This window comes from Lepidochelys olivacea, assembly GCF_965140295.1.
Source record: "Lepidochelys olivacea isolate rLepOli2 genome assembly, chromosome: 8".
Classification (NCBI taxonomy): domain Eukaryota; kingdom Metazoa; phylum Chordata; order Testudines; family Cheloniidae; genus Lepidochelys; species Lepidochelys olivacea.
In genome coordinates, this window is record NC_140418.1 from 53,475,219 (window position 1) to 53,502,145 (window position 26,927).

At 43.9% G+C, this 26,927-nt stretch overlaps 1 protein-coding gene across 1 annotated transcript; it reads right to left on the bottom strand.

The window, feature by feature from the left end:
* Window positions 1-1,471: 1,471 nt before the first annotated feature.
* STX6 (syntaxin 6) lies at window positions 1,472-26,221 on the bottom strand. The gene is made up of 8 exons (XM_084637767.1): window positions 26,061-26,221; window positions 21,398-21,567; window positions 20,615-20,709; window positions 17,361-17,423; window positions 15,231-15,353; window positions 12,529-12,635; window positions 11,679-11,773; window positions 1,472-8,979 (listed from the first exon to the last, which is right to left on the bottom strand). Exons 1-8 carry the CDS (start codon window positions 26,093-26,095, stop codon window positions 8,903-8,905), a joined length of 765 nt encoding a protein of 254 aa, XP_084493893.1. The 5' UTR covers window positions 26,096-26,221; the 3' UTR covers window positions 1,472-8,902.
* Window positions 26,222-26,927: the final 706 nt, after the last annotated feature.

The following is a 26,927-nucleotide window of genomic DNA, read 5'->3' on the forward strand; positions in this document are numbered from 1 at the left end:
CTTCACTACAGCCCCTGAGCCTGCATTGCTCTTGCCAGTGCTGCATCTGTTGTGTGAATGGAGGGTTCCAGTTGTCAGGGAGAGCAAAAAGTGGAACTTTTCATGGGCAATTAAGTCACTTGTTTAAAAAAACTAGCTGCCACTGTCAAAATTAGGCCTGTTGGCTGCACTTGCTGTGACAGGGCCATTTTATACAAGCTCCTGCCTACTTGGTCCAAATAATCAGTGGGAACAGCTTGCCCAGCAAACAGGGACAGGGAAAGTGTGGTGACAGCTCTCGCATTCACTAGCTGGGAATCCTAGGCCTACAGGGGTCTCAGGGAACCACATTCCATCCTCAGTACCCATGTAAATGAAGCAAGAGATGCCTTTGTTTTGCTGGTTACTCCAGTTCCCGGCTATGGCAGTCCCAACTCTTCACTGCTGATGTAGCTACAATGGCAGACTGGAGCAGTGCTCAAGCACTGGGGATCTGGAAGGTGAAGGGAGCTCGGCCCCAGGAATGGCACTCCCACATCCTTGACGCGTGTGTGTGTGGGGGAAATTAGGTGGCAAAAGGGCATTTGCCAAATGTAGGGCTGTGGCAGACAGTTGGGTTATGTCTACACTGTATTAAAACACCCACAGCTGACCGTGTCAGCTGACTCAGGCTGGAACCTGGGCTCTGGGAAGGTCCCAGAACCTTGACTCCAGCCCGGATGTGTACACTGCAATTTTATAGCCCTGCAGTCTGAGCCTGGGCCAGCTGCCACAGACCAGCTGGGGGTGTCTTTAGTGCAGTGTAGACCTACCCTTGGTTTCTGTCTCTGTGGTTTGGCAGCAGCACAGGGAAAGGGCAAGCAGTGGCCCTGCTCTTTGGCTCCTGCTGCTTAATTCATGGCCACTCACTAATAAGAACATGGCTGAGGCACCTGATCTTGCATCCATTAGCAGGACCTTGCTGGCTGACTCAGCTGGCCATGCCAGTATAGGCTCAACTTTGTCTAATTGCTTCTTGGGGCTGATTAGCTGCCATTGAGAGGAATTACTGTGATTGGTAAAATAGATGCACTGTTTTCAGGTGTCTAGCTTTCGTGAAGTAAGGCTTGTGGTGAAAACTGGTGAAGAGCAGAAAGGCTGTCTTGTGGAAAGTTCTCAGTATGAGGGCACACATCCTATGGCTGGTGTTCATCTACTTCAATGTCTGTGCTCAGCGACTTCTCCATCTACTGTGAATCACAGGGGCGGTATTGGCTTCTTAAACTTTTCATCATTGCAGGCTGTGTCAATTACAGTCAGGGATTTCAATACCCCTTACCCAGAAAGGGCACAGATGAAAGCAACTCCTGTGCTCTACACGGGGCAAGATAATATACCAACAATGCTGTGTGTGCTTGCCAATCATTTCCCCTTTGGGGTTGGTTTGTGGGGTGGCCTACACTGCCAAACCATTCACCCAAACCGATGGGGGGAAAAATAGATGAGACAGGTGTTCAGTGAATCTCTACTTTAATACTGTAGAAGGATGAAGACTCTTTGCACAACCGTAACATGATTCCAACAGCAGAAGTAAACAGTTGTTGATATTTCAGAGTAATACCGTTTCCTTAGATGGCTACTGCAGCTCATTATTTAAAATGTTTCTCACAGGCTTTACACTATTGCCCAGAGTCCTTACTCTCCCACAGCTCCTACTAAGCTGTGACTTATCACATTTTGTTTCGTGGGAACAGTTGCTATGGCTTAATCACACTGTACTCTACAGGAATGAACTGCTGTCGATCCTCACCGAATATTTCAGGGGAAACAGACAGCAGGCTCTCCCACCCAGGCACAGACCAGCTGCTTTCCTGTGTTGCAGCAACACAGCATGTGGCTCATGAGTGCTAAAACACGTATACACCTGGGTAAAGAATCACCAGAAGAGACAACTGTAAGTTTTCCAGGCCTAGCTTTGCCTCCCACTCCACTGCAGTCCCCTTGAGTCTTGACCCTTATGTTCCTTGGTGGTAACTGGCTTCTGGAACATAAGGGGAAAACTGCTTTTTCCCTGATTGTATCTATTTAAATAACTTTTCTACATAATTAACCACCAAATTCACTCCCCACTGAAGATCAGTTCATAACTTCACCCTAAAACAGATTCCGGTTTTTGCGTAGCCAAACCCTTATCTCCCCTTCCATCACCTAGCTGTCCCTTTGCTCCATATCTCATGGGTGGCTACTAGGAACTTGAGTCAGGATTTTCTGGTGCAGAAACCCATAGCAACAGTCAACACACCAGAGTTCACAACACAATCACTTCAACACCAGGCAAATATTCCATAGCTGTATTTTCCACTCATGCCTGTGTTGCTCCCAGATCAGAGTAGCAGTTCTACTGTCATCTAAAACACTCAATGGAATAGCAGCAGAGGGTGGGTAATCGATTACTGCAACATTCGCTGCCACGCTGAGGACAGGAAGAGGGAAAGAGTAAAGGAAAGTTTTGCATTGTGGTAAGTCAGAGCTTTTCACAAAATCCCCCCAGATGCACTGTGTCCTTATGAGCATCACCATGGAGAGCAGCCCGTGCATCCAAATGGAACAAGCAGTGGCTTCATGTTGCAGCATTAGCACAGGACAGCACTGTTAGAGATCCCTGGTGCATTTAAATACTGAAACAATGGAACAGTGGTTTGGATGAATGACTGTTAGCAAAAACAAGCAATGGCTGCGCAGCTGACTGTTTGTTGTCATGTGTACTGCACTGCACCAGCTGTATCTGAGCCTGGGAGGGGGCATGAAGCAGTAAGAAGGGATTCCCAACTTAGTCCACCAAGCATGTTAGAGGAATGGACTTGCACTGTGGGAGATGAGTTTCAGAGTGGCAGCCGTGTTAGTCTGTATCAGCAAAAACAATGAGGAATCCTTGTGGCACCTTAGAAAATAACACATTGATTTGGGCATAAGCTTTTGTGGGCTAAAACCCACTTCATCAGATGCATGGAGTGGAAAATACAGTAGGCAGGTATAAATACACAGCACATGAAAAGATGGGAGTTGCCTTACCCGGGGGGTCAGTGCTAATGCGCTACTTCAATTAAGGTGGAAGTGGCCTATTTTCAACAGTTGACAAAAAAGGGTGAATACCAAGGGAGGAAAAGTTGACAAGAAGGTGGATATAAAGCTCTGAGTTTTTCCATAGTGCTGTGGAATAATCCAAACATTTGGTCCTGCAGCATCATGATTGGTATACCTAGCCCCCCCCCTGAAATGTACTTGCCAGGCCTGCCTACTCTATGCTGTAGGGCTTTTACTGTACCATGATTCCAGGGTAATCATGGGGATGAAGGATAGGTTAGGTTAGGTTTTGCCTCCTACTGGAGGGGAAAGAGAAAGCAGATAGTAATTTCAACCTCCTCTACATGACAGGTGGCTTGTCTATCAATATTTTGAAGTCACTCAAATACTTTGGCTCAAAGACTCTTCTGGGGATAGCACTAGGCCCTTGACTGCCATAGTCAAGCCTCCATCAGTCTATTCCTACTTAACACACACAAGAATGTAGGAGCTGAATCAATGTTTTACTATACGCCTTAATTTGGCACAAGGCCTAGCAGAGTTGTGGTAGAAGCCTTTGAGTTACAACAGTCTTCAATCCAAATTGACACTTTTAACAAAACTATTTCTAGGGCTGAAATAATCCATCACCCCCATGTGCCTAGACTAGGGTTTCTTCACCAACGGGGTAGTATTTGTGCTCTTGTATTGCTCCTTTGGAGTGAATCAGAAAGACAGCTACAAAGTGCCCCCTACCCCAAACCATTTTTTGCCTTTACATCAGAAAAAATCAAGCCTTGCCTTCCCGCTTTTTGCTGGAAACTGTTAGCGAGACATGCTTGAAACCTGAACTGTAGTGAGAGACAGTTTAAGCCATCTCACTACCACTTTAACTTCACCCTGCGGGTTAAAAAAGTTTCAGCTTTGTGCAAAGATCTTTCTATAGTAAAGATGGAAGATCTGCTAATCCTGAAATAAAGAGCAGAGTTCCTTTAAAGTTATGGGGCTGTACGCTGCAACGGGCCCCGCCACCATGCTGTTATCCTCTGTATAAAATAAGCTGCAACCCCACCACAGTAAACTAGTGCATTAAGGCAGCAGTTCTCAAAGCATGTCTGCAAACAGAGATTTTAATGAAAGATAACATTTAAATAATAGCATAAACATCTAATGCTGCTGGACAGTCAATGGACTGTGGTTCTCTTAGCACATGTGAGACTGCTCTCTCAATAATGAATGACAAGGCAGAAGCCACCTTGGAACAAGCTTACATGGAACTGAAGTATGGTCATGGAGGAGGGAAAATAGGGAAAGGGAAACTCATCCACCATCTCATTACCAACCAACTGCAACACTGCTCACCGGGCTTCTACTCCCATTTGTACAGTGCAAGTACTGTACTATACACCTCCCGAGTCCACTTAGGCTGGGATGCATATAGCAGAGTACAAATCTGCATTTAACTCATTGCACTCATGGGTACTGGGTCCCAGATGATAGAGTAGTTCCTTTAAAAACCTGTATGGAGGGAGGGACAGGAGGGGCTAGTAGGGTCACGGGAAGTACAATCTATCCTCCCCTGCCCATAAGAGAATGCAGTAAGTGGCTCCCCTTATAAACAGCATTACTAAAATAAATTTTTTGGTAGCCTGCCACTAACCTGAAGAAAGGAAAATAGCAGAAGAACAGATTTCAGTTACAGCAGTGATTGACCACATCTCCCTTGACAGTGTTTACAAGGTTACAATATGGTGATACTTAGCAAGGACTACCATGTGCGTGGTTTCCCAAATCGTCACCAGCTAACACCAAAGAGCCACCACAATTCAACCAAGCATAAGAACTCCCTGCTCAGATTGCAGAATGGAAATCCAGGTGTGAAGAGTAAGACTCAGAGCACAGTAGCCACCTCTCTTACAATGTGGAGCCCAACACAATGAAATGTGTCTGTCCCAAATATAAAATTGGAGATGAACTTTCCTCAAAGAGGAACTAGACAGTCAATTACAACACAACCGACAGTTTTAACAGCTCTCCGAAATGGAGGAAGAACAGCAGCTTTTACAGTATGAAAATAAGCCACAGCTAGCCATTTTCGATTCCACAGTGCTCAAGTATAAACAGATCTTTCACAGTGCTCAACCATAAGGGATGGTCAAAGAGCTTCCTCAGAGGCCACCTAGCTCCACTACAGCATTAAGACGTCAAACTCTACAGACAGCTACCGGCAACCTCTTCATTACAGCTCCGTGTGGCCCCTATAAATGTTCCAACTGCCCAGGCTCGACACACCAAGATGAAAACATCACATTGGTAATTTGGTCCAGATTCTGTACAGGGATCTTTCTCAGAGTTCAAAAGGTGCTGCATTTTGATTAATGCTGCGTACAGTGCACCAGTCTGGAATATGTTTGCAGATGCAGTCTCTACTTTCAAATGTCATGTTATAGCAGACTCTCTCTCTCTCTCTCTATATATATATATTTACACTTCTAACAAAGGATTATCATCAAAAAACCCATCATTTAACCCACAGTCCATTATTTATGACAATTAAATGAAAAGGCAAAAGGAGCAAGGCAGAATAGGACTAAAGCCACTGAATTTGCTAACTAGCAGCACCATCTAGACAGACATACTTAAGCACAGCAGTTTAATAGGCTTCTGGTAACATGTTATAGTCTAAAATTTCTTTACGTGTAGGAGCAGTTCTGTACAACTCATTTAATTAAGAATTCTTGGAGAACACACAAGAGAGCATATTGTAATTTAAATGGGGAACAGAGTGTGCAACTACCAGTGAAAAGATCTCTCTTTTCCCACATTCTACAATGAACAACTAGCACTGAGCCCTACACTGAAATTACAGTGTCAGGAAGTTAAATAGAATTAGAAGTGGAAAGTCTTCCTTTCCCTACTGAAAATGTCTCTCCTGGTTTTTCTATCTAGGCTCAAGTTTTCTGATGTGTCTAAAGTTAGTCATTTCACAGGATGCTGTTCCAAATATAAAACAAACAGGTTAGTATAGTCTCCAGTGACAAGACACAGCAGCAATGGGTGCACATACCCAAATCCCCTTTGTAACAGCAACACTGAAGTGCCAAGTATGGAAAGATACAGGGTCAGGTCCACACAGATTCCTATTAAACCTAATGGGAGTTACATAGTTAGCTTCCTGGATCTCCAACTGAAAAGTTACTCTGGAAGAAATATTAAATGCAAGTGCGATTATAATGGATAAAGTCTACTTAGCTTCCAATATGCACAGCAAGAGTATAACAGATCCTAAAGGAAGCAAAGCATGTATTTAACACACCAATGATAAATTTAACTTATTTCTGACAAATTAAATCAAGGAATGTTTCAGGGTTTGTCTAGTTTCCAAGTGGGTTAAGCTAAACAGCAACAAGGCATTCTTGTTCCAGAATAAGGGTCGACCCATGGAGTTACTCAGAAACAGCTATTGTGCTTTAAATTTGCAATCTACCTTAATCTGTATTAACATGCTAGTATAGACAAATCCCCAGTTAAAGGTGATCTGCAAGATTTTTTTTTTAAAATATAGAAGGCCTGTTTGGTAAATGCTCCCCAAAATAAAGATAAAGGGCACATTAAGCAAACACATGTCCCATTGAAGGGTGACAGCCTGTCATCCAAAAGTTAGGGGCAGTTATCCCTAATCCTGCAGGAGTTAGAAGGCATATAGTACATGCTTACTTTCCATGTTACAACTTAAGTATTCTGTATACAAATTCAATTTTCTTGACATAGGTGGGTTATTGTAATTTAGTCTGAGAGCCAGAATATTGCCACGCAACAGCAAGTTTAGTTAGGATTAAAGTCTACTTCTGTGTTTAACAAAGAAATATCTCATTAAAACTGAAATCTCACTTTCAAGGGTATCCTGAGGAAGGAACCCACTGAATGGGCTTATATTTGAGCAGCATGCAGTTTTAGCTATCAAGATTTGCTGTGCATGGGCACTAATTAACTCCCAATTTTTGGCCTTGACAAGGGCAATTCTTTTTGAAAGAAAAGCCTGGTTGCATTAAACTTTTCTAAATTAATCGGAGTCAGAAGGGCAGGAGCAGCAATTTAAGAAGTCCCCCTCCTCCCCTTTCCAATTTTTCTTTGATTAGTTTTGCAGTATAGTTATTTGGATTTATTTGTCCCCACACCTGTGTTGCCAGGTTAAGCCCTTCTAGGCCAAGTTTTGGTACTGATAGCTTTTAGCAACACTTTTAAATAAAACAGTGACTCGTTAAACCTAATTTCCAATTCACTGTGACAAAACTAGGTTAAATAACAATCTTGTGAAACAAAACTGGAGTGCCAGGCAATTCAAAGGCAGCATAAGGATTGGGGAAATAATAATGACCTGGAGTCTCTCCCTTAACTTTGCATTTTCTGGCTTTTTGCTTGTCCCAACAGGTGCTTAACATTTTTAAAAAATACTGGCTCAGGAAAAATTAAGACTCCCCCTATTTTTAGGTGCATTAGTAAGCATTTAGGGTACACGCTCTGGGCCATATTCTACCCTGTGCATGTATAAATTAATTAGTCAATGGCTGTGACATATCCAAGGAGAGAATATGGCCCATATCATTAATATTAAATATCTTTGAAGTTTATTTATCAAAATATTGTGTTTTAAAAGTTGACAAATCACTTGCCAAACAGTAACAGCAGTTACACAGAGGCAGTCATTCAGTTGCACATCACTCAGCGGGCTTGAGGCTTGTATAATCGAGATTTGAAGAGTTTTCGAAAAAGTTCACCCTCAACCTAAAGTCTGTCAGTCAGCTTTTGGCTTGCAGTAAAAGAAGTTAAAGCGCCGCAGTTAACGGCAGCTGCCTCAGGCAGGGCAGCTCAGTCTTTTCAAGGTTCACGAATAGACAGTATGTAAGATTCTGCTGAGATGTCCTGGAAGTCTGCTTTGCTCATGATTCTTTCTAACATGTTCCAGCTACTTACTTAACTGTGTAGAGTCAAATCAATACGCTGTTAGGAGACCAGTCGAGCACAGTGCCAGTAGCCTGTCTGCAACAGTCCCCACTTGTTAGGTACAGACTCAAGTCCACATTAGATTTCATGTCAGCAGTTATGAGCCATATCTCCCCTTCTATTAATCCCATAGGGTCCAAGACCTTGCTTCTCCTAACACTTAGTATTTTCAAAAGCAGAATGTGTCTGCACTCTTAAAAGCAATCTTTATCTCCGCACATCTGTCTTCTATAGCTTTGCACTGGAGTGAAGATAGCCAGAGTATAAAGTAATGCATTTACTGACATCAACACTACTCCTCCGCTGCTGCCTTTCCTTCCTAGTGACCAACTTTTATTCGCTTGGAAGTGCTGCACTGTTGGCTGGTGGTCAGCTTCCAGTAGTCAATGAAATACTGTCCCAAGGAACTATTATTCTATGTCTAAATCTGACAAGAGGGGCATTTAACAAGGGAAAGGGGAATATGTGGCAGCTTCGGATGTTTCCAGGCTTCATATGGTTCACACCTGTAATGGATGGAAATATTAACAGTGGTAAACTCCTTCTGAATTGCCTTTTCCCTTCTAGGCCACTCCATATGGGACGGTGAGGGAGAAGCGGGCCTGTTGTCCACACAGCAGTATGTCCCAGGTACAGAAGAATTTGGGATCACATCCATCCTCCATTTTCCCCTCAGGCAAGCTGATGAGGCTTAGAATCGGACGAAGTAGTTGCAAGAGTCATGCCATAAGTGTTAGTCCACAGAAGAGAACAGTAAGGTCCAGATGTAAGTTTTCATGACAGGAATCTCAGAGTGGAGGGAAACAGTAACTAAGTTTCATTTCCCCATTTTTTTTTTTTTGAGGCGGGGGGAACGAGTCCAAGGGAGGTTAGTTCATCACAGCACAAAAAACAGGATAAGCACCACCAGTAAGATAACAAAGAGAATGATGATTGCACACCACTGCCGTCGATCTGGAAGAAAAAGGAAACATTAGTTTTCTACGTCCATGGGGAGGGGAAGAGGAAGAAAGCTTCCTCCATTGCACTATTGAGGACATAATTTAAGCCAGAAAGAAAGGAAAGTTTGATGGAAGCCCTTTAAACTAGATCTACATATGGAACAATTCACCCAGACTCTCATTAGGAGAATCCCAAGAGCCAGATGTCATCTCAGCAGTATTACAACTGGAAGTGAAGGTGCACCAGCCATATGTTGTTCAGCACAGCTCCCACCCTTTGATCACTTTGCACCATATACACACATTATGCCCTGCATTGCTTCTTGAAGATTTTGCACAAAAGCTCCCCTCACCACCACCTAAGGGCTTTTTGGACGCTGGAAATTTCAGCAAAAGAATGGCTACCACTAGGAAGGCGAGACTGACCTTTAAAGTAACACTCCGTAGAAAGAAGTTAAATCTCCTTTAAAAGGTGTCAAGACTACCTTGGTTTCTCTATTTTCACCTACCCCCTGGCCTTAAAAACATCTGGTCCTAACTTCCTTCTTTGTTGGGGGCTTCAGCAAGATCCTGAGGGGATCTGGATGGTGACCACACAGTTGACACTAGAGCTGCAGCTTAATGGAGGGAGAAGGGTGGAGTTTTAGAAGCAGAATTTGTCAAAGCCCTGGAAAGAAGTCTGTGTTATGCAATGCACTTTTAAAGGATGAAGGAAAGATGGTCACCTCCCTGTTGGTGCTCCCCGCAGGCTATATCTGCGTTGGCAAAGCTAGGCCCATACTTCACCCCTAGTGCAGTTCCACAAGTAGTAGCAATGGTGGAAGCTGTAGACAGAGCTGTTTGCATCACTCATCTAACCATGCTCACACCATAAACTTCCATTATTGTTACAGTTAGCAAAGCTGCATTAATGGAGACCCACAGGCCCCAACTTTGCCAGCGCTGGATCCTTCGTTTAGGATGCAGGTACTAATAGAAACTCTGTCACAAGCCATCTTTTCTAAAAATGTCAGTCTTTAACAATTGAAGGAAACTGAAGTTTATTTTCTGATCATTAAACCAGTGTCTGGGGGACACACACACCGAAGTGAGTGGTTTGCCAGCTGTCTGTACTGCTAAATATTCACCAGCAGGACTAACCCAAATGCTGCATTAATCCAACAGTTTGATTTCAGATGCAGTTTGTATATGGCAGAAAGCACTTCCCACCATGTGATTCTGTGATGCTTACTGCCTGTGGACAGTGACCCACAGAACATCAATTCTGCAAGGTTACCAGGTGGTGGTGTTCAATGGATCCCCAATGTAGCAGTCAGATAACTGGGCAACTGACACTAACAGTACTTTTCTTCTATCTGACTCATGGAATATACCTACTGCTTCCAGAAATACATGAAGCAACCATGAAAGAGAAGATAATACATTTAGGTAGACTACTACAAAGCGCACACACGGTGTTTATAAATGAAAACGACTCTGGGGAGTGACACTTCCTGGAAGTCAGAAGGCAGCCTACACAATCAATCATACTTCCTGTTTTTATTACCCTTGGCATCCTGTCAGCTCTGGGACCCCCTCTCAGGGTTCAAGTAGTGCTTTTTTTTTTTTTTTTTTTTTTTCTTTTTCCCCCCTTGGAGGTTACGCCTGCCCAGACACCATCTTTCCTCCTACTGCTGGCAAGGAGCTTTTCATCTGACACTGTTACAGTGTAAAGCTAAGAGTTAAACTAAGTTTGTTCTTGGAATCTTTATTCTAAACATCGAGGTACAGGGAAAGAGTTGGAGCATGAATTCCACAATAAGATTTAGAGTATTTCTTATTCATTTCCTGTTGCATTTTAGAGAAACTAACCTGAAGTCTTTCAGTTCTCAGGTGAGAATCTCACCAGCTGGATGCATGAGCTCACCATTGGCTTCAGGCATTCAAGACACATATGAGTGCTGAGGTGACATTGGTAGATTTGAGGTGTTTTTTGGCAACCAATCCAATAAAATACTAGAAACCTTCAATAATCTCTCCCTCCTCTCACACGCTCCAGAATTAAGCTATTTGCTTTGGCACCTTTGAGTTTTACTATGCACAGCCTTTGGGTGGTGGCAGACACTAGCATTCTTGTGGCTGGGTGTGGTTTCCAAGCCTGGAGTGAAGATAAAACTGGGTTTTGTTTCATTCACAAAAAAAACTCCATAAAGCCAAACTCCACACTAGGAGTACATTGTGGGCAGCTACTGCTTGGACTTTACAGCAAGAAAAAGCCACCTGCTCACGTGGGGTTTAACTGAAGTTCTCTAGCTTGCTTCATGCTTAAGCATGCCCCAAGCTTGCAGGAACCTACAGTAAAACTGAAAGTGGAATGATGCAAAAGCTATTACAATTGCAGTCCCAAGGTACATTCTCTCACCACGCAGGTTGCATAAATAGAAAAAAAAATCTGCAGGTGAAAAAAGGCTGATGAATAGGCTAAAAAAAGGACAGTCCCAGCATGAACTATAAATTGCCAGGCTCTACGCTCAAGTAGCATAAGAGTATCTTTCCCTATTTATACAATGAACTGCTTCCTGTCTTGCCATACTCTCAAAAAACATACTATTTAAGAGAAACTACTAGACACTAGTCCCAGCTCCAGGAGACAACACAGCACATTCCAGACCTCAGACTAATGTAGCTTTCATTCCCTGGTTTAGAAGTCAGATCCCATTTTCTGCCACCTACCACTGGTCATGTGGGACACTTTTGCAAGCTTCTTCATAACATTATCGAGCCGTGACTGAGTGTTGTCTAACTCATGAGAGAAGTCATCCAACATCCTGGGGACAAAGAAGAGGGGACCTGTGTCAGGTAAACAACCTAAGCAACTTATCCAGTGTACTGATTAGTTAGTGATGTATCTCAAGGACTTCACTACACGCACACACAAGACTGTCACACACCTACAAAAAATAACCCAATCCCCAGGCAAAGTACAAAAACACATTTTAGGATCTTATTTGATAGTGTCAAAGAAAAAATTTGCTCAACCAGCAGTTTTACTCTGGTGGTAAATGAGAACTCATTTGGACTAATTTTCTACGTGCTTTCCCTGATGTGTGAAGTCAGTATATAAGCTGGCTCTGGTGATCTCTGCAAGGTGAGTAGTAGCTGATAAACACTTGATCCAAAATTAGCAAAACATGTTTAGGCTTAAAACCATTTAAAGTCCAAAATGTCACATTGTTAAAAGCTTTGTCGCTTACGTGTAGTGCTTAATGTAAATTATGTATCATGAGGGAATGTGATTTGGAATGACTGTTAAGTAGCCTTCCATTTTGGTTTTAAATGCTGTAGGAAAGTTACTAAAACCTGTCTGGAGCTGTTTCATCACTGTCAAGAATTTGGGATCTCCTCTGTGTCACTAACTGGGCTGGCAAGATCATTCCAAAGCCACAGTCAGCCAATGATATACAGCTCTTGTCCTTTCTCGTCACAGGAACACCAATAGTTACATTTTAGTGTTCTCACCAGCCCTTCCCCATGTCTTATTCCTGAGAACTCCTACAGCTTGGGGTTGTTTCTCAGCACTCACACTGCTTGTTCCTCCAGCTCCCCACCAATGCGTTGGCTCATGTTCTTCAGCACCCCAATGCTGCCAGAGACCAGCTCCAATTGCTCATCCTGCTGCTCCACGATCAACTGGTGCCAGAGAGAAGGGAAACAAGCAATTAAAATCCAACCCAGTTGCAACTGGTTCAGAGCCCAATGCTTTGACACATGCCTGCTGCCTTGCCAATTTGGACAAGTAGAGTTTAGAAATAGGCTTGAACTTCTAGTGACTAGTCCTGTAATTCAGAGGAATACTTAGTGTTGGTCAACCTTGAAGAATTACTGTCAAAGCAGCATGATGGGGTTCTGCATTTGTCCCAGTAACTCCTTATCAAGTGTTCACTTGACAAGTAAAATGGAATTGTTCCCTATCAGCCTTGCAAATTCAATGCGGGCTTAGAATCAAGATGGGTTCTTGCCATCTTGCATATCACCAGTAGAACAGTTCTGTAAGCTACTGCAGGCCTGATGTGATATTTGTGCAATCCCATTACCTTTAATGGGTGGAAGAGACCAGAACTTAGTTGCAATTCGGATGATGAATATGATGGAACAGAATCCAGATCGCATTGCAGAGTCAGCACAAGTACAAAACTAGCCACTAAAATGATCGGATATGACTGAATCAGGGATGACAAGGTATTTACCAAAGGTGTGTTTTACATTAGTAAAACATTAGTTAGTTCCAGTTTAAGGCATTTTCTATTAAAAACTTACATATTCAAGGTGTGGTTACTTAAGGCAGATTTAGGGCTTTATAAATAAGTTAAATTGTTGTGATTAATAATGTAATTATGCTACTGAACACTGGAATGGCTGTATACATTTTGATTTGGTATTTTCTCAAGGAAGCTATGTAATACTGAAAACAGAAATGACAAGCTGAAAACAGATGATATGAAAATGACAAGAATGCAGAGTGGCAGGCTTGAAGCACTGAGCAATCAGAAGCATGGAGCTGCAGACTACCTGTCCAGGTCCATTAAGTCATGCAGCATTCTGTAGCAGCAGACCAACTTTGATGTTGTGGATATCCCTGTTTTGAATGGATGTATCCCCAGTATGAAAAAATTTGCTCTATGGTTGCTGAACTTCCTGGACACTTAAGCCAGCATTTACCAGCACCCTGTCCTAAACTAATTTTTCCTAGGGAATTGCCACCTCTGCTTTGAATCCACTAAAGAAACAGTTGTTCAGTGAGACTATACCATTTGCCTTTGCTGCACAAACACACTCTAAGGATCTAGCTATCAGCTGCCCTTTACAAGGTCAGTATTAGTTGGGATTATTCAATCACTTAAAGAGTGAAAAGTTTGTTTGTTAGGAGATACTTTGTGGAGAATGTTACCAATATCTCACTTTATTTCTTCTAAGAACCTATGCTTGGGTGGACAACCACATATAAACTTGAGCACTGTCCAGACAATTCTCCAAATGAGCTTGCAGCAGTCAAAGTAAGCTACCCTACAATGGTTTCTAGCAGTGCTAATGATTGATTTTCTATTAAATCAAATGTATTGTCAAAAGCACAAAGAAGTAGACAATAGTCCATAGAGCTAGCTTATTTTATTTTACTTAGCTGTAACCATTACATCACCTTAGAGATGTTGTATGCTGTTACATCCATCTTGATTAGACTATCTTAAGCAGGCAGAGCCTATAATACTAGTGGTTTGTATCCCACACTGGCTCCTCAGCTAATTCAAGGTTCTGGTCCTAATCTTTAATACACTAAATCACAGCGCTCAGATAAGGTGATGAACATAGTACAAATTCTGAAGGGGATGGGGCCTCACTAACTCAAAAAACATTTCAGTTCAGTGGCACCTGCTCTTATGGGAAAAGCTGAAATTGTCCATGCCTGCGTGTGAATTCTCAGCATCTATAGTCAGTCTCAGTGGAGGATCTCTGATCTCAAGTCTTCTTCCTACAGGTGATCAGAATAAGTCTAAGCCAAGCTGTCTTTAGGGGAAAATGGAAAATCCATCTTCTCTCCCCCCCCCCCACACACAAAAAGTCTTAGTGCAATAGAAGCTACAAGCAGACATCAAAAGGAGAGAGAGGCTAAGATCGGAGTTCATTACAGATCAATTTAATACAAGTCAGCACTATAATTTGGTGCACGGATTTTACAGTGAAGGGTCCAGTTAGGAATAAATGCATGTTTCTTCTTTGAGAGATGAAGAAAAGTCAATGCAGCAATATCAAGGGGAGTATTTATTGCATCAGCCCTACACGAACCTTTATTCAAGATATGTGTAAAAGCAGAGTCATTTTTTGAACTGGAATGGAGGAATCTGGCAGAATCAGGTATTCTCCCTATCCCCTTATGGTTCTATGCTTCACAAAGGATTTCATCAGCATGTGGCAGCTTCCAGATGGGCTATATCTTTTAGTTGTCTCCTACACAGACCTATACATCCAAGCCCTAAACTTTAAGGTTTGTGTCCCAAAACTTACACACCAAAACCACCTTAAGCACAACAGTCAATATTTAGGTGCCTACAACAGGTACGTAGGCAAACAATATTGAAAACAAATGGGCCCTCATTGTATTGAGCACAGAAGATGGCTCAATGTATGCTAGATGTTTGAAGACTTTTGGCTATTCCTGCCAGTACCACCATCTCCTTACATGCCTGTTAGCAAGGGATCCACATGCACTATATGCAGGAAATACTATACCTGCTGCTGAGCCTGCTGCTCCTCAATGAAGTGTGAATTGGCTAACTGCAGCTCACGATCCAAACCGCGATATTTATCGGATCCAGAGCTCCAACTCTGACCTCCACTTTCTCCCAGCAGTGCCTGTATACATACACACAGGAGAATTTAATCAGTAAGACACTCCAATATATGGTCACGTCACCTCACCCCTAAAACCAAGTTCCAAGTGGAAGCACGAAAGAATATTAAGTAGTACCCCATGTTACCCAACTCAGAGTATATACAGCAGGTCACTTTCCTTCCATCTATATTCCAGCTGTAGTTGCTGGCCCTTTAACAGGAGAATGGATGGAATGCTGGTCAGAAGGTTCTGTGACTGCTGCAGTTGGGCAGCTGAAGAGAAGGAACAAATATGAAGAACAGTGCAGTGAGAACAGCTGGACCCACTTGGTGAGGAGAGAGAAGAGGACCAGGCCCTGAAAGAAGGTTAACAGGTGGCAGATAAAGTGTGAGCATGGAACAGAAGGTCAGGGAGGGGGGGAAAACAGAAGACAAGCAATAACCCAACAAGGAATAAACACTGTCCCCAAAAAGGTTGAGTACATTGCTGGTTCTTTCCAGTGACTAAGAAATTAGTTTTGGCTAGGACTTTCTGATCCAGGGGTGGCAATCCTTGTGTTATTTAACATGGTATGAGTGTTAAGTGAACTTGCAACCTTATACGTATATTCCAGATTGTCAAACAACTTTTTCTAAAAAGGCAGCATTCAGAACTCACTCACAGCATGACACTAATGTCTCAGCAATGACTTGCTACTGGTCACTGCTGTCATAACTTCCTTTAGACTGAAAAGGGGTTGGGGGAAGAAAGGAACTCCAAAAATAAACTGCAGAATCCAGTAGCTTCCTTCAGGCGTTACCAGTGCTAGCATTGGGTCATGCTGTTCTATCTCAGCTGCATTATTACTCCTGGCAACGTCCAGATACAGGGGAAGTAGGGAAATGAAGCAAGGAGAAGTCTAAATAAAGCTTTAAGGGAGGACATAAGTGAGTCATGACTATACTTTAAATGTTGACTAAGAAGTTGCATTAACCATATAATAATCAAGGATCAGGCCTGCCTTCTCCTCGCCAGCCTGTTTGGAAATTTGATTCATTTGACACTGATGAATCTACTGAAAAGTCAGAAATGTATCTACTGTATTAAGTGATGGATGCATGCAGACACTTCAGTAGAGGCAGCTCTGGAGGTCACTCTGCAATTACACTAGCAGGAGAGAGTTACAAGTAAGTCATGTCTACTTACATTACAAGCCCAGACGATGTGACGCAGCAGGGAGGGGGGAATGTTGACCTGGGAATGTGGCAGGGGAGTTTCACTGGGGATGGGATACCTGAGAGCCTGTAACCTGAGCCGGGAGGGGGAGGTAAAAGTTGATAACCACATCCTTTACCTCAACCCGTTCCTGACTCTTACTATAATGAGGCTTTGCTATGTTTACATAGTCAAATAGATATTGGTAAACATAGGATTAGAAGCCATGAATGCTAGAATTACAGTCCTAGATCAGAAACTCACCAGGGGGCATGGCGGGGTGACAGAGAAATTAAAAAAAAAAAAGTCACAACCTCTCCAGCCTCAGATTCCTCCTCTGAGAAATGGGGATATTCTCCTCCCTCCTAGGAGCAATGCAAGACTGGATGGAGTATAAGCAGTCCGAGGCAAAAACCACTGAGTAATAACTTACTACCTTGTGTGAAAGGTTTGGAAAGTAACCAGAGCAAACTGTGCCTGCAAGAATAAGTGTTCTCACTGGTTACTAGCCACAAAAAGATCACAGGCCAGCAAAATGCATGCTCTTCCAGTTTAAGAAAGATATTAGTTTTTTTGTTTTTTGTAATCAAAACTTCTGATGGAAACAGGATAACAAGATGCATGCTGGCAGTAAGGTGTTTAAACAGGCGTTTATTTTGTTTAATACCAATGTACTCTACCTTAAGGTACATGAGCCCCTTTGCAAGTCAGTGTACTTTCATCTAACATGTAGCTTAAGTCAGCAGCTACTATACTTGAACTACAAGGAGTTATCAACCATCTCGAAAGATTCTTGTGTCCACTTCAGCCAACAGTCTGCTATTGGTTCTCACCTTCCTGTTTTTTCTCTCAGCCAGTGCCTGCACAGATGAGTTTGACATCTGATCCTTCATTTCCTGTTTATTCAAGTAAAAGGTATATGATCAAATTTTAAATGATAGCCATTATTTTAGCAAATTGGCATAATTAAACATACATAGCAAGTTTTATGGAGGACCAAAAAGCCCTTTACTTACAGGCATGTGCTTTTAAAAATCCAGGAAGACTAATATTATAATTAACAGTTGCCCTAATGCTAAGGAAAATGTTAATGAATACTAGAAACCCTTCTGGCAAAATATTTTGAAAATGTTAGTGATTTACTACTGGTTTTGCTCCTCCCCATTCTCCACTGCTGTAACAATGTTTGATTTGTGTAGCTGATTGAAAAAAATATTCTCTCTTAAGTGGTGTGCATGAAGGACTGTGTTCTAGCTGTTTGAAGTTAGGTCTCGGGCATTTCCCCCCCACCCCCATGAAGGACTTGCCACTTTGGACAAGCCACTTTCTGTGTTTGAATTTCTCCTCTATAAAATGGGTATCATTCTTTCTTAAGTCACTATACAAGTGCATGGAAGTCTTCTTTAACCAATGAGCACTTTGAGCTCCTTAGATGAAAGCCACTTTGACAGCAGATTACTTTGAAGTCTTAGAAGTTACATTCAGAACAGTCTATACTGAAAGTGAGATCCCGTACTACCATGAATATATAAAAGTGAAGTAGTGGCCAAATATGATAACTAAAGTGGATGATAATCTCAAGGCTGGCACAAATGTCTGATATCACCAGAATACCCAGTGCATTCTTGCTCCAGACAGTGACTGATAAAAGCCACATAAGATATCCTAAATAATCTGGGACCTCCCCAAAGAATTACTTTTCACAAGGGAGCATTCTAGTAAATCTGTTAGAAATGTTAACTAAAGCTTTAGAGTCAACTATGTAAATTAAAATGCCTAAGAATTAAAAATAAAAAGCATTGCTCAAAAATAAGACCATGCTAGTGATTTATGTTTAGAGGTGTTCTTGAGCTGGGTTATTTTCACATTAGTCAGACTTCAGCCTGGACAAGAGGGGACAGTGTGAATTTACCTGATTTACTCAAGATAAAAAAAAACCAGACTATATAAAGGCAGCCATGTAAGCATGGATCCATTACCTTTATCAGGAAGTTTCAGGATTAGTTCCCTAGAAAGCAGGCTTCTACTTCAGGAAGAACTGTAGCTAGATAACAATACTGCAAATAGGATAAGAACTCTGTTCCCAGTAAGAACACAGTTTGGTGGCTTGCTATGAATATAAACTAAGACTCTTGTCAGAACCAGCAGAAATTAAGATTTGCATTAAAATATTAACTAATGGGGAAAAAATCTTAAATCCAATTGAGAGAATTTAACAAGCATTCACTTATCAGATGTTAATACTCTCTCAAACACTGAAGTTTCCCCTCTCCTTCAATTACCTTGTGGTTGTTAAAATCACTCCCAACCACATATGAATCTATCCTACTCATTCAGGCCCAACTCAACCCAGCTGACCTTTTCTCCATACTTATAGTAATCACTGCTGCTCCCATTATAGTTAAGACTGCATTTCCATTCTAACTTTTTCAGTTACAGTAACTCCTCACTTAATGTCATCCCGGTTAACGTTGTTACGTTGCTGATCAGTTAGAGAACATGCTCGTTTAAAGTTGTGCAGTGCTCCCTTATAATGTCGTTGTTTGGCAGCTGCCTGCTTTGTCCACTGCTTGCAGAAAAAGCAGCCAATTGGAGCTAGCTGGTGGGGGCTTGGAACCAGGGTGGACCCGCAGCCCCCACATCAGCTCCCCTAAGTTCCCTGTGCAGCAGCTGCCCAGCAGGCTATCAATAGCCAGGCAGTTCAGCTGTCCCTCCCTGCACTTCCATGTGCTGCTCCTGCCCTCTGCCTTGGAGCTACTCCCCAGAGCCTCCTGCATGCTGTGCAAGAGGTGTGTGTGCTAATGTCAGGGTGTCCCCCTTGCCTCTGCTCCTCTACCCCATCTCCACAGAGCTGGGGGGGACACACGACAGGACTCAGGACGGAGGGAGATCGCTGGCAGCAGCTGCTGTCTCAACTTGCTGATCGAACTACTTAAACAGGCAGTGTACTTAGAGTGGGGTCGGCATGTCTCCTCTCTCTCACACACAGGGTGTGTGTCTCTGTCTGCCGTGCTGTCTCCCCTCCCTCCATTCGTGCTGCCTTGTACAGTGTGAGGCTACATTAACAACGTGTTAACCCTTGAGGGCTCAGCCGAGTGCTAGTTCATCATTTAGCAGTAAGGCATTCCCTGGGCAATATCCCACCCTCTGACTTCACCACCTCAACCAAGCTTCACAATCATCATTGCTGTGTACAGTATTTATTTATTTGTTTAAAACTTACACTGTGTTTTAAACACACATATACACACACACACAAAAATATAGTCTTTTGTCTGGCAAAAAAAATTTCCCTGGAACCCAACCCCCACTATTTACATTAATTCTTATGGGGGAATTGGATTCACTTAACATCATTTCACTTAAAGTAGCATTTTTCAGGAATATAACTACAACATTAAGTGAGGAGTTACTGTATTTAAAGCTTTCTGAAAGTGATTTTAGGTCAAAATTTTCCAGATGTGCATCTGCCCAAAATCCAAGCAAGAGCTAAGACATTGGTGAACCCCCTCCCCGCACACACACAACTAAACTAAACACTAGTAACCTTTAACAGCTGTAATACCAGAACAGCTGAGGGTAGGAAATTGACGTCTGGCATGTAAATAGCATGACTTGCTTTTGAACAGTTCAGTGAAAGTTGATTTTGATTTGAATCTTTGAAAGTTTGCACTTCAGCTATGCACAGCACAATTAAAACAGCATTCAAAGCTAGACTCATTTCCTCTCTGCCTCTTACTGTAGTAGAGGCAGTTATGCTGATTCTTCATTTCTAGATGCTTCTATAGGTTCCAGATTGTTCATTGCAAAGAGGAAACTGGACACTTGTAGAAGCAGCTGGAAGTGAGGAGAGCCAGTAGTACAATCCAACCAGCTCTTTGCAGACTGCAAGCAAGTGCTTCACAGACCACAGCTTGGGAATCCTTATCAAAGGGATTATACTGAAAATGAGGGTAGTGAGAAATCAGGTAACAGTTTGATATTAGACTGACACTGGAAACTAATCTCCAGTACTTTGAAGTGGCCATGGGCTTTTACACACTATCACTGAAAATCCCCTCCACAAACAAGCAGCCAAACTCCTTACCCTGACCACCTGCCGTGTGCTTGTGATGAAGGCTTTTCTTACACCCAGCTCTGTTGCATCAAGGTTGAATTTCCGAGGATTTGCTTCAACAATGCGTAAATAAGTCAAGGAAATAATTTAACTGGTATTCAGCATTTATGAAGATCTAGATATCCTGGCTGCCTGGAAAGGGCTCCCCAACTGCTACAATTCATAAGTGTAACTGGACCTTTCCAAAACTTTGATTAGTAAAGTACTAGATAGACTGTTCCTATCACAACCACGTAAAAGAAAAAAGTGTGGTCAGAATGCATTCTACAGGACACATATCAGCATAGAGTCTCCCTCGACTATTTGGGTTCTCTGATCCGTACTGTGTAGCACTTTCAGAAGTTTGAACTTAAAATGAAGGAGAATGATGATTTTGGGAGGATGCTAATCTAATATAAGCTTGATTGCATGAAATAAATGTATCCAACAGAAGGGGCTTTAGCAAACAGAACATTTAATTTTAAACTGCATCTTATTGGGGAGGAAAACATAAGGAATGCTTTTCCCTGAAAGTACTTTAAGTTATTATTCGAAATTTGAGTAAAGTTGGGATACAACTGACTTGGTTGTCTAAACTAAACTGTACATAGTGAAGTCTAATGCAAATAGTAACTCCAATGAGAAATTTATATCAAGTGTGATGCATATTTGAAACTGAACTACTCAAGAGCCATAATGATCTCTTGGCTAGCTATTATGTAGGTCCATATCTGATTTATCCAAAGGACTGAAGCAGCCCTATAGAAAGGATATTAATAGTTTCATCCAAGTCTTCCAGGTCCCACTCAATGCTCCGCAGGTTATTCCTGAGCTCATTGGTGGTCCAGTCAATTTCTTCTCTTGTAGCTGTGGAGGGATCTTGCAGGAGCTCCGTCCATCTCTGGAACAGCCCCTGAGCTGTGTTCACCGCTTTTTGTACCTCCCTGCAATTGAGAAGGGGAGAAGGTAAAGGATAATTAGCATGTATTCTCTGGTCAAGACTAAAGGCTTGTCCAAATGGGGAAATTGACTAATCTATTAGTTATGCCAGTCTTTTCTCCATGTAGACAAACCCTGAGCAGGGAGCTGTTGTCACTAATTTTCACTGTAAACCTGCCTGCATCAATAATCCCCAAAACTTCTTCCTCCAAACCTCCCTTCTTTTGAAAATGAAAGATTCTTCACATACAGTGGATGTGAAACAGTCAACATCTCATCTCCTCCCATAGTGGTAGAAATGACCACATTATGAAATTCTGTCACAGCAATCCCAATTATTGAAGGGACCCAAGCCTTCAGACAATTGCTCCCATACAACAGAATCTTCACGCATTGCCCTAGTAGTTACATTGGCTATAATCTTCTCTGGTTGGAGGAACCAGCCTACATTTTGCATTTCTATTGCATCTTTCATTCCAGGACTGAGACGTGCCTAGGTAACACTAGTATCAAGTGCATATGTATGCTCTCCCCTACTACAATAATTTCACCTCACAACAAAGGCCATAAGAATTGCAGCAATTGTCCCCCTAGAGATTTTACATGGATTGTATTCAGTGTGACCCTGGTGATTTCAATATTACCATTCAGATATGCTATTTTACTAAACTGAACTGCCTTTGCTGTTGCCGCAAGCTCTGTGGAAAAATGCATTCAACTTATATTGTGGAAATGCACACTTTGTTGATGGCACTGTGACTATCACTTAACAAGTAGCAAATATCTACCAGCAAATACTGCTAGCCTTATTCCTGTGGAATATCCATTCAAATTAATGGGAAGTCAGCACATGACAGGCATGACCAGTCATAAGAGCAGGGGTGGGCAAACTACGACCTGCGGGCCATGTCCTGCTTGTCAGACCTTTTAATCCGGCCCTCAAGCTCCCGCCGGGGCGTGGGGTCAGGGGCTTGCCCCTTTCCATGAGTGCAGTGGGTCTGCGTGGCTCTTGGAAGCAGCGACATGTTCCCCCTCTGGCTCCTATATATAGGGACAGCCAGGGGTATCCGCACACTGCCCCCACTCCAAGCGCCAGCTCTGCAGCTCCCATTGGCCTAGAACTGCAGAGCTATCAGCACCGTGCCTCCGCATAGCTGCCTGAGGTAAGCACTGCCTGAAGTCTGGACCCTGACCTCCTCCCATGCCCCATCCCCCAGCCTGGAGCCCCCTCCCATACTCTGAACCCCTCTGCTCCAGCCCCAGCCTGCAACCCAACCCCTCATCCCTGGCCCCAACCCAGAGCCCGCACCCCTAGCCGGAGCCCTCACTCCCACCCCCAATTTCGTGAGCATTCATGGCCCACCATACAATTGCCATACCCGTATGTGGCTCTCAGGCCACAAAGTTTGCCCACCCCTGCGTAAGAGGCACATCCCTTCTCCTCCTCCCCTTATTTGTCACCTATCAAATGGCCTAGCATATTTTGGGGCACTAAATACAATAGCTTTGACTAAGGATACAGTACAACTTGTTTGTTTCCCTCAGTTATAAGTAAACTTTGTTAATGGCAGTTTGGGTTTCTTTATTTTGTACCCAAACATATTTGGAAAGTACCAACAAGTGGAAATTTCAAGTAAGGCTGGATGTTCATAGATGAGAAGAGTTACACATAAAGGAAAAATCTAGTTAAAGATGATGAGCTGAGTTATCCTCAGAGTTAAATTTGAAGAGGACAAAAGCAGAATTAATGTCATCTGAGGGGACAGCATGCGAGAAGCTATATCTCCTCCTTCCACACAGCAGGAGAAAGTCTCCACACTCCTAGACAGACTCTGTAAAGTTTGCCTGGACATAGCCCAGTTCCCAACCCAGAGCATTTTGTTTTCTCTCCCATAACACCATTTCATCCTTGAAGCAAGTTTCACTTTCACGCTCCACATTGGTGAACTCTTACCCTCTCCCCACCTCTTACCATATTCACAACTGTTTTTTCCTCTGCTTCCCTGTGTAACTCTCAACCATCCCTGAACTCTGTTCAGCTTGTTAGGACTTTAAGATAAAATTTTCCAGTGCAAGTTTTCAGCTTGTTTAACCTCCTCAAGCCCAAACTCTTTGCAACCACATACAAGTCATGCCACATCAATGGCTCTTAGACAATATTGCCCTATGCCAGCAGCTCCCCCTAAATATTGATCTCCCTCTTTCCAATTTTTTGAACATTATCCCCAATTTGTGATCTTTGGCCCTCAGCATTCATGAAGCCAGTGAGCCACTGCCCCACTCGACTAACATCATACTAATTATATCCCTCTAACATCTCCTGAACTCAAAGACCCTGTTCCTTTCATCTGCCTACTTGTCTCCTTGGGATAGAACAGTGGCTCTCAACCTTTCCAGACTACCGTACCCCTTTCGGGAGTCTGATTTGTCCTGTGTACCTCAGGTTTCACCTCACTTGAAAACTATTTGCTTACAAAAATCAGACCTAAATATACAAGTGTCACAGCACACTATTACCGAAAAAGTCTCTTACTTTCTCATGATCATAATTATAAAAAAGTCAATTGGAATATAAATATACTTACATTTCAGTGTATAGTATACACTGATGTATCAACAAGTCATATGAAATTTTAGTTTGTACTGATTTTATTAGTGCTTTTTATGTTGCCTGTTGTAAAACTAGGCAAATATCTAAATGAATTGATGTACCCCTGGAAGACCTCTGTGCACCTCCATAGGTATGCATACTCCTGGTTGAGAGCCACTGGGATAGAGGATTTCCCCCCCCAACCCATCAGTCTTCACCCAGCTCAAGCAAAATATTCTCTCTATGCAAGGCCAGCCATAGGTACAATAAATGCATGCAAACGCTTCAATGCCATGCTTGTGAGAATACTATACGCTCACAATGAACTGGCAACTCATGAGCCAGTCCCCTCTCTCTCAGCAGTAGGCTGGGTTCCAAAATGTGTAAAGCTGTTTTCCCCTCAAAATGCCTGCCTAGGGTCACAGGACTGTAGAGTTTTGCTGCTCTAACTAGAGCTAGGCCAACTCAAGTGGTCACACCCAAATAATGATCACCTGAGTTAACTCTACAGTGAAGAAATACTCCACCCCCCACCCCATCTCATTCTCTAGCCACTATTGTTTGTGTATGTAGGAGATTTTTTTACCACCCTAAGTTTAACTGATTGCCTATTAACTCAAGATAGGTAACAGGTTTGTAAAGGCTAGTCTGGACAGACCCCACACATTTGCTCTATGTTAAACATTTCTGGTATACGCTATTGCTCAGCCTAGACTAAAAGACATCACAAACACTTGTCTCCTGGAAAAAATATTTGGGAAATGTAGACTAGCTTTCACAAACATTAGCTACTCCTATTTTAATTGGCAATTTTACTCAAGTACATACAACCCCTGGTGGACTATGGCATAGTCCATTGTACCTCAATGGCAGCAAATCAGGTGCTGGAAATGTGATCACACATCCCACATACACACTTGGGGCAGAGCCTGAGGCAAGTAGAGCCAGAAGCACTTGCAAGGAGTTCATTTCTCCTTGGATAGAAAGACTGAGTAGTGGGAGATTCCATGGGAGTGGGGGGTAAAAAAAAGGGAATTCCTCTGCCCCAGAGATTCTCACATGTCCTGCAACCTATGCCCCCCCTTCCTATTCACCTCCACTGATCTCTCCCATCTTCTCTACTAACCTGCCACTAGTCCCCCCACACCACTCCCTGCCAATCACCCCCTCATTAACCCTACCTCTGCCAGTTACCCCACTCACCCAACATTAACCCTGCCCCCCACCGCCACTCACCCCACCCCCTCAACATTAACCCTGCCCCCCACCGCCACTCACCCCACCCCCTCAACATTAACCCTGCCCCCCACCGCCACTCACCCCACCCCCTCAACATTAACCCTGCCCCCACATCCACTCACCCCACCCCCTCAACATTAACCCTGCCCCCCACCGCCACTCACCCCACCCCCTCAACATTAACCCTGCCCCCCACCGCCACTCACCCCACCCCCTCAACATTAACCCTGCCCCCCACCGCCACTCACCCCACCCCTCAACATTAACCCTGCCCCCCACCGCCACTCACCCCACCCCTCAACATTAACCCTGCCCCCACCTCCACTCACCCCACCCCCTCAACATTAACCCTGCCCCCCACCGCCACTCACCCCACTCCCTCAACATTAACCCTGCCCCCCACCGCCACTCACCCCACCCCCTCAACATTAACCCTGCCCCCCACCGCCACTCACCCCACCCCCTCAACATTAACCCTGCCCCCCACCGCCACTCACCCAACATTAACCCTGCCCCCCGCCTCCACTCACCCCACCCCCTCAACTTTAACCCTGCCTCTGCCAGTTACCCCCTCATTAACCCTGCCCCCCACCGCCACTCACCCCCCAACATTAACTCTGCCCCCCTATTTACCCTGCCCCCCACCTCCACTGCCCCTCCCCCACTCACCCTTTCACCACAAAGAAGGGGTCCTCCATGGACATGGCCAGCTGCACCAGCGCCGCCCGCGGCGGAGGAGGCGCGTCACAGTCCCTGCCGCGGCGGCGGCGCAAGCTCCGGCCTTCCTCTCCCGCCCCACCCCGCGCCCCGTGTGAAAAGATGAGAAGACCGAGGCGAGCCCAGAGAGCCGCAATCCCCTCCCCACTCCGGGGATCCCGCCCACTCCACCGTCACGTGACGGAGGTTTGCGCCCCAGTGGCCTTGTCGCCGTTTCCGCGAGGAGGGGCTTCCGCTGTCACGTGACAGGCGAGAGCGTTCTTTAGTGGGCAATGGGCGCGAGGGGTAGTGCTCTGGCACGTGACACAGGAGAGCGCGTTTCCCCCCCTTCCCCTCCCCCCCAGAGTGGGGTAGGGGCATCACGCGACGGGTACTTCCCCCCGCCCTGTACGACGGGGGGCTGCCGCCGCCGCCTCGAGCCCTCAGGCTGAGGGGAGGCGTAAGTGTCCTTTGAAGCCCCGTCCCCAGGGCAGCTCCTGGAGTCCCCTGTTGAGGGCAGACGTGCGTTTCCCAGCCTCCAGTTAGAGCCTGGCAACAAGGTTGCTTTGACAATGCTTAAAAAAGAAAAGGAGGACTTGTGGCACCTTAGAGACTAACCAATTTATGTGAGCATAAGCTTTCGTGAGCTCAAGCCCATGTGGGCTGTAGCTCACGAAAGCTTATGCTCACATAAATTGGTTAGTCTCTAAGGTGCCACAAGTCCTCCTTTTCTCTTTGCGGATACAGATTAACACGGCTGCTACTCTGAAACCTTTAAAAACAAAAACACCCGCACAGCCATAGCTTGCGTTAGTTCTAGTGCCCTGACGTGTTGGCGTA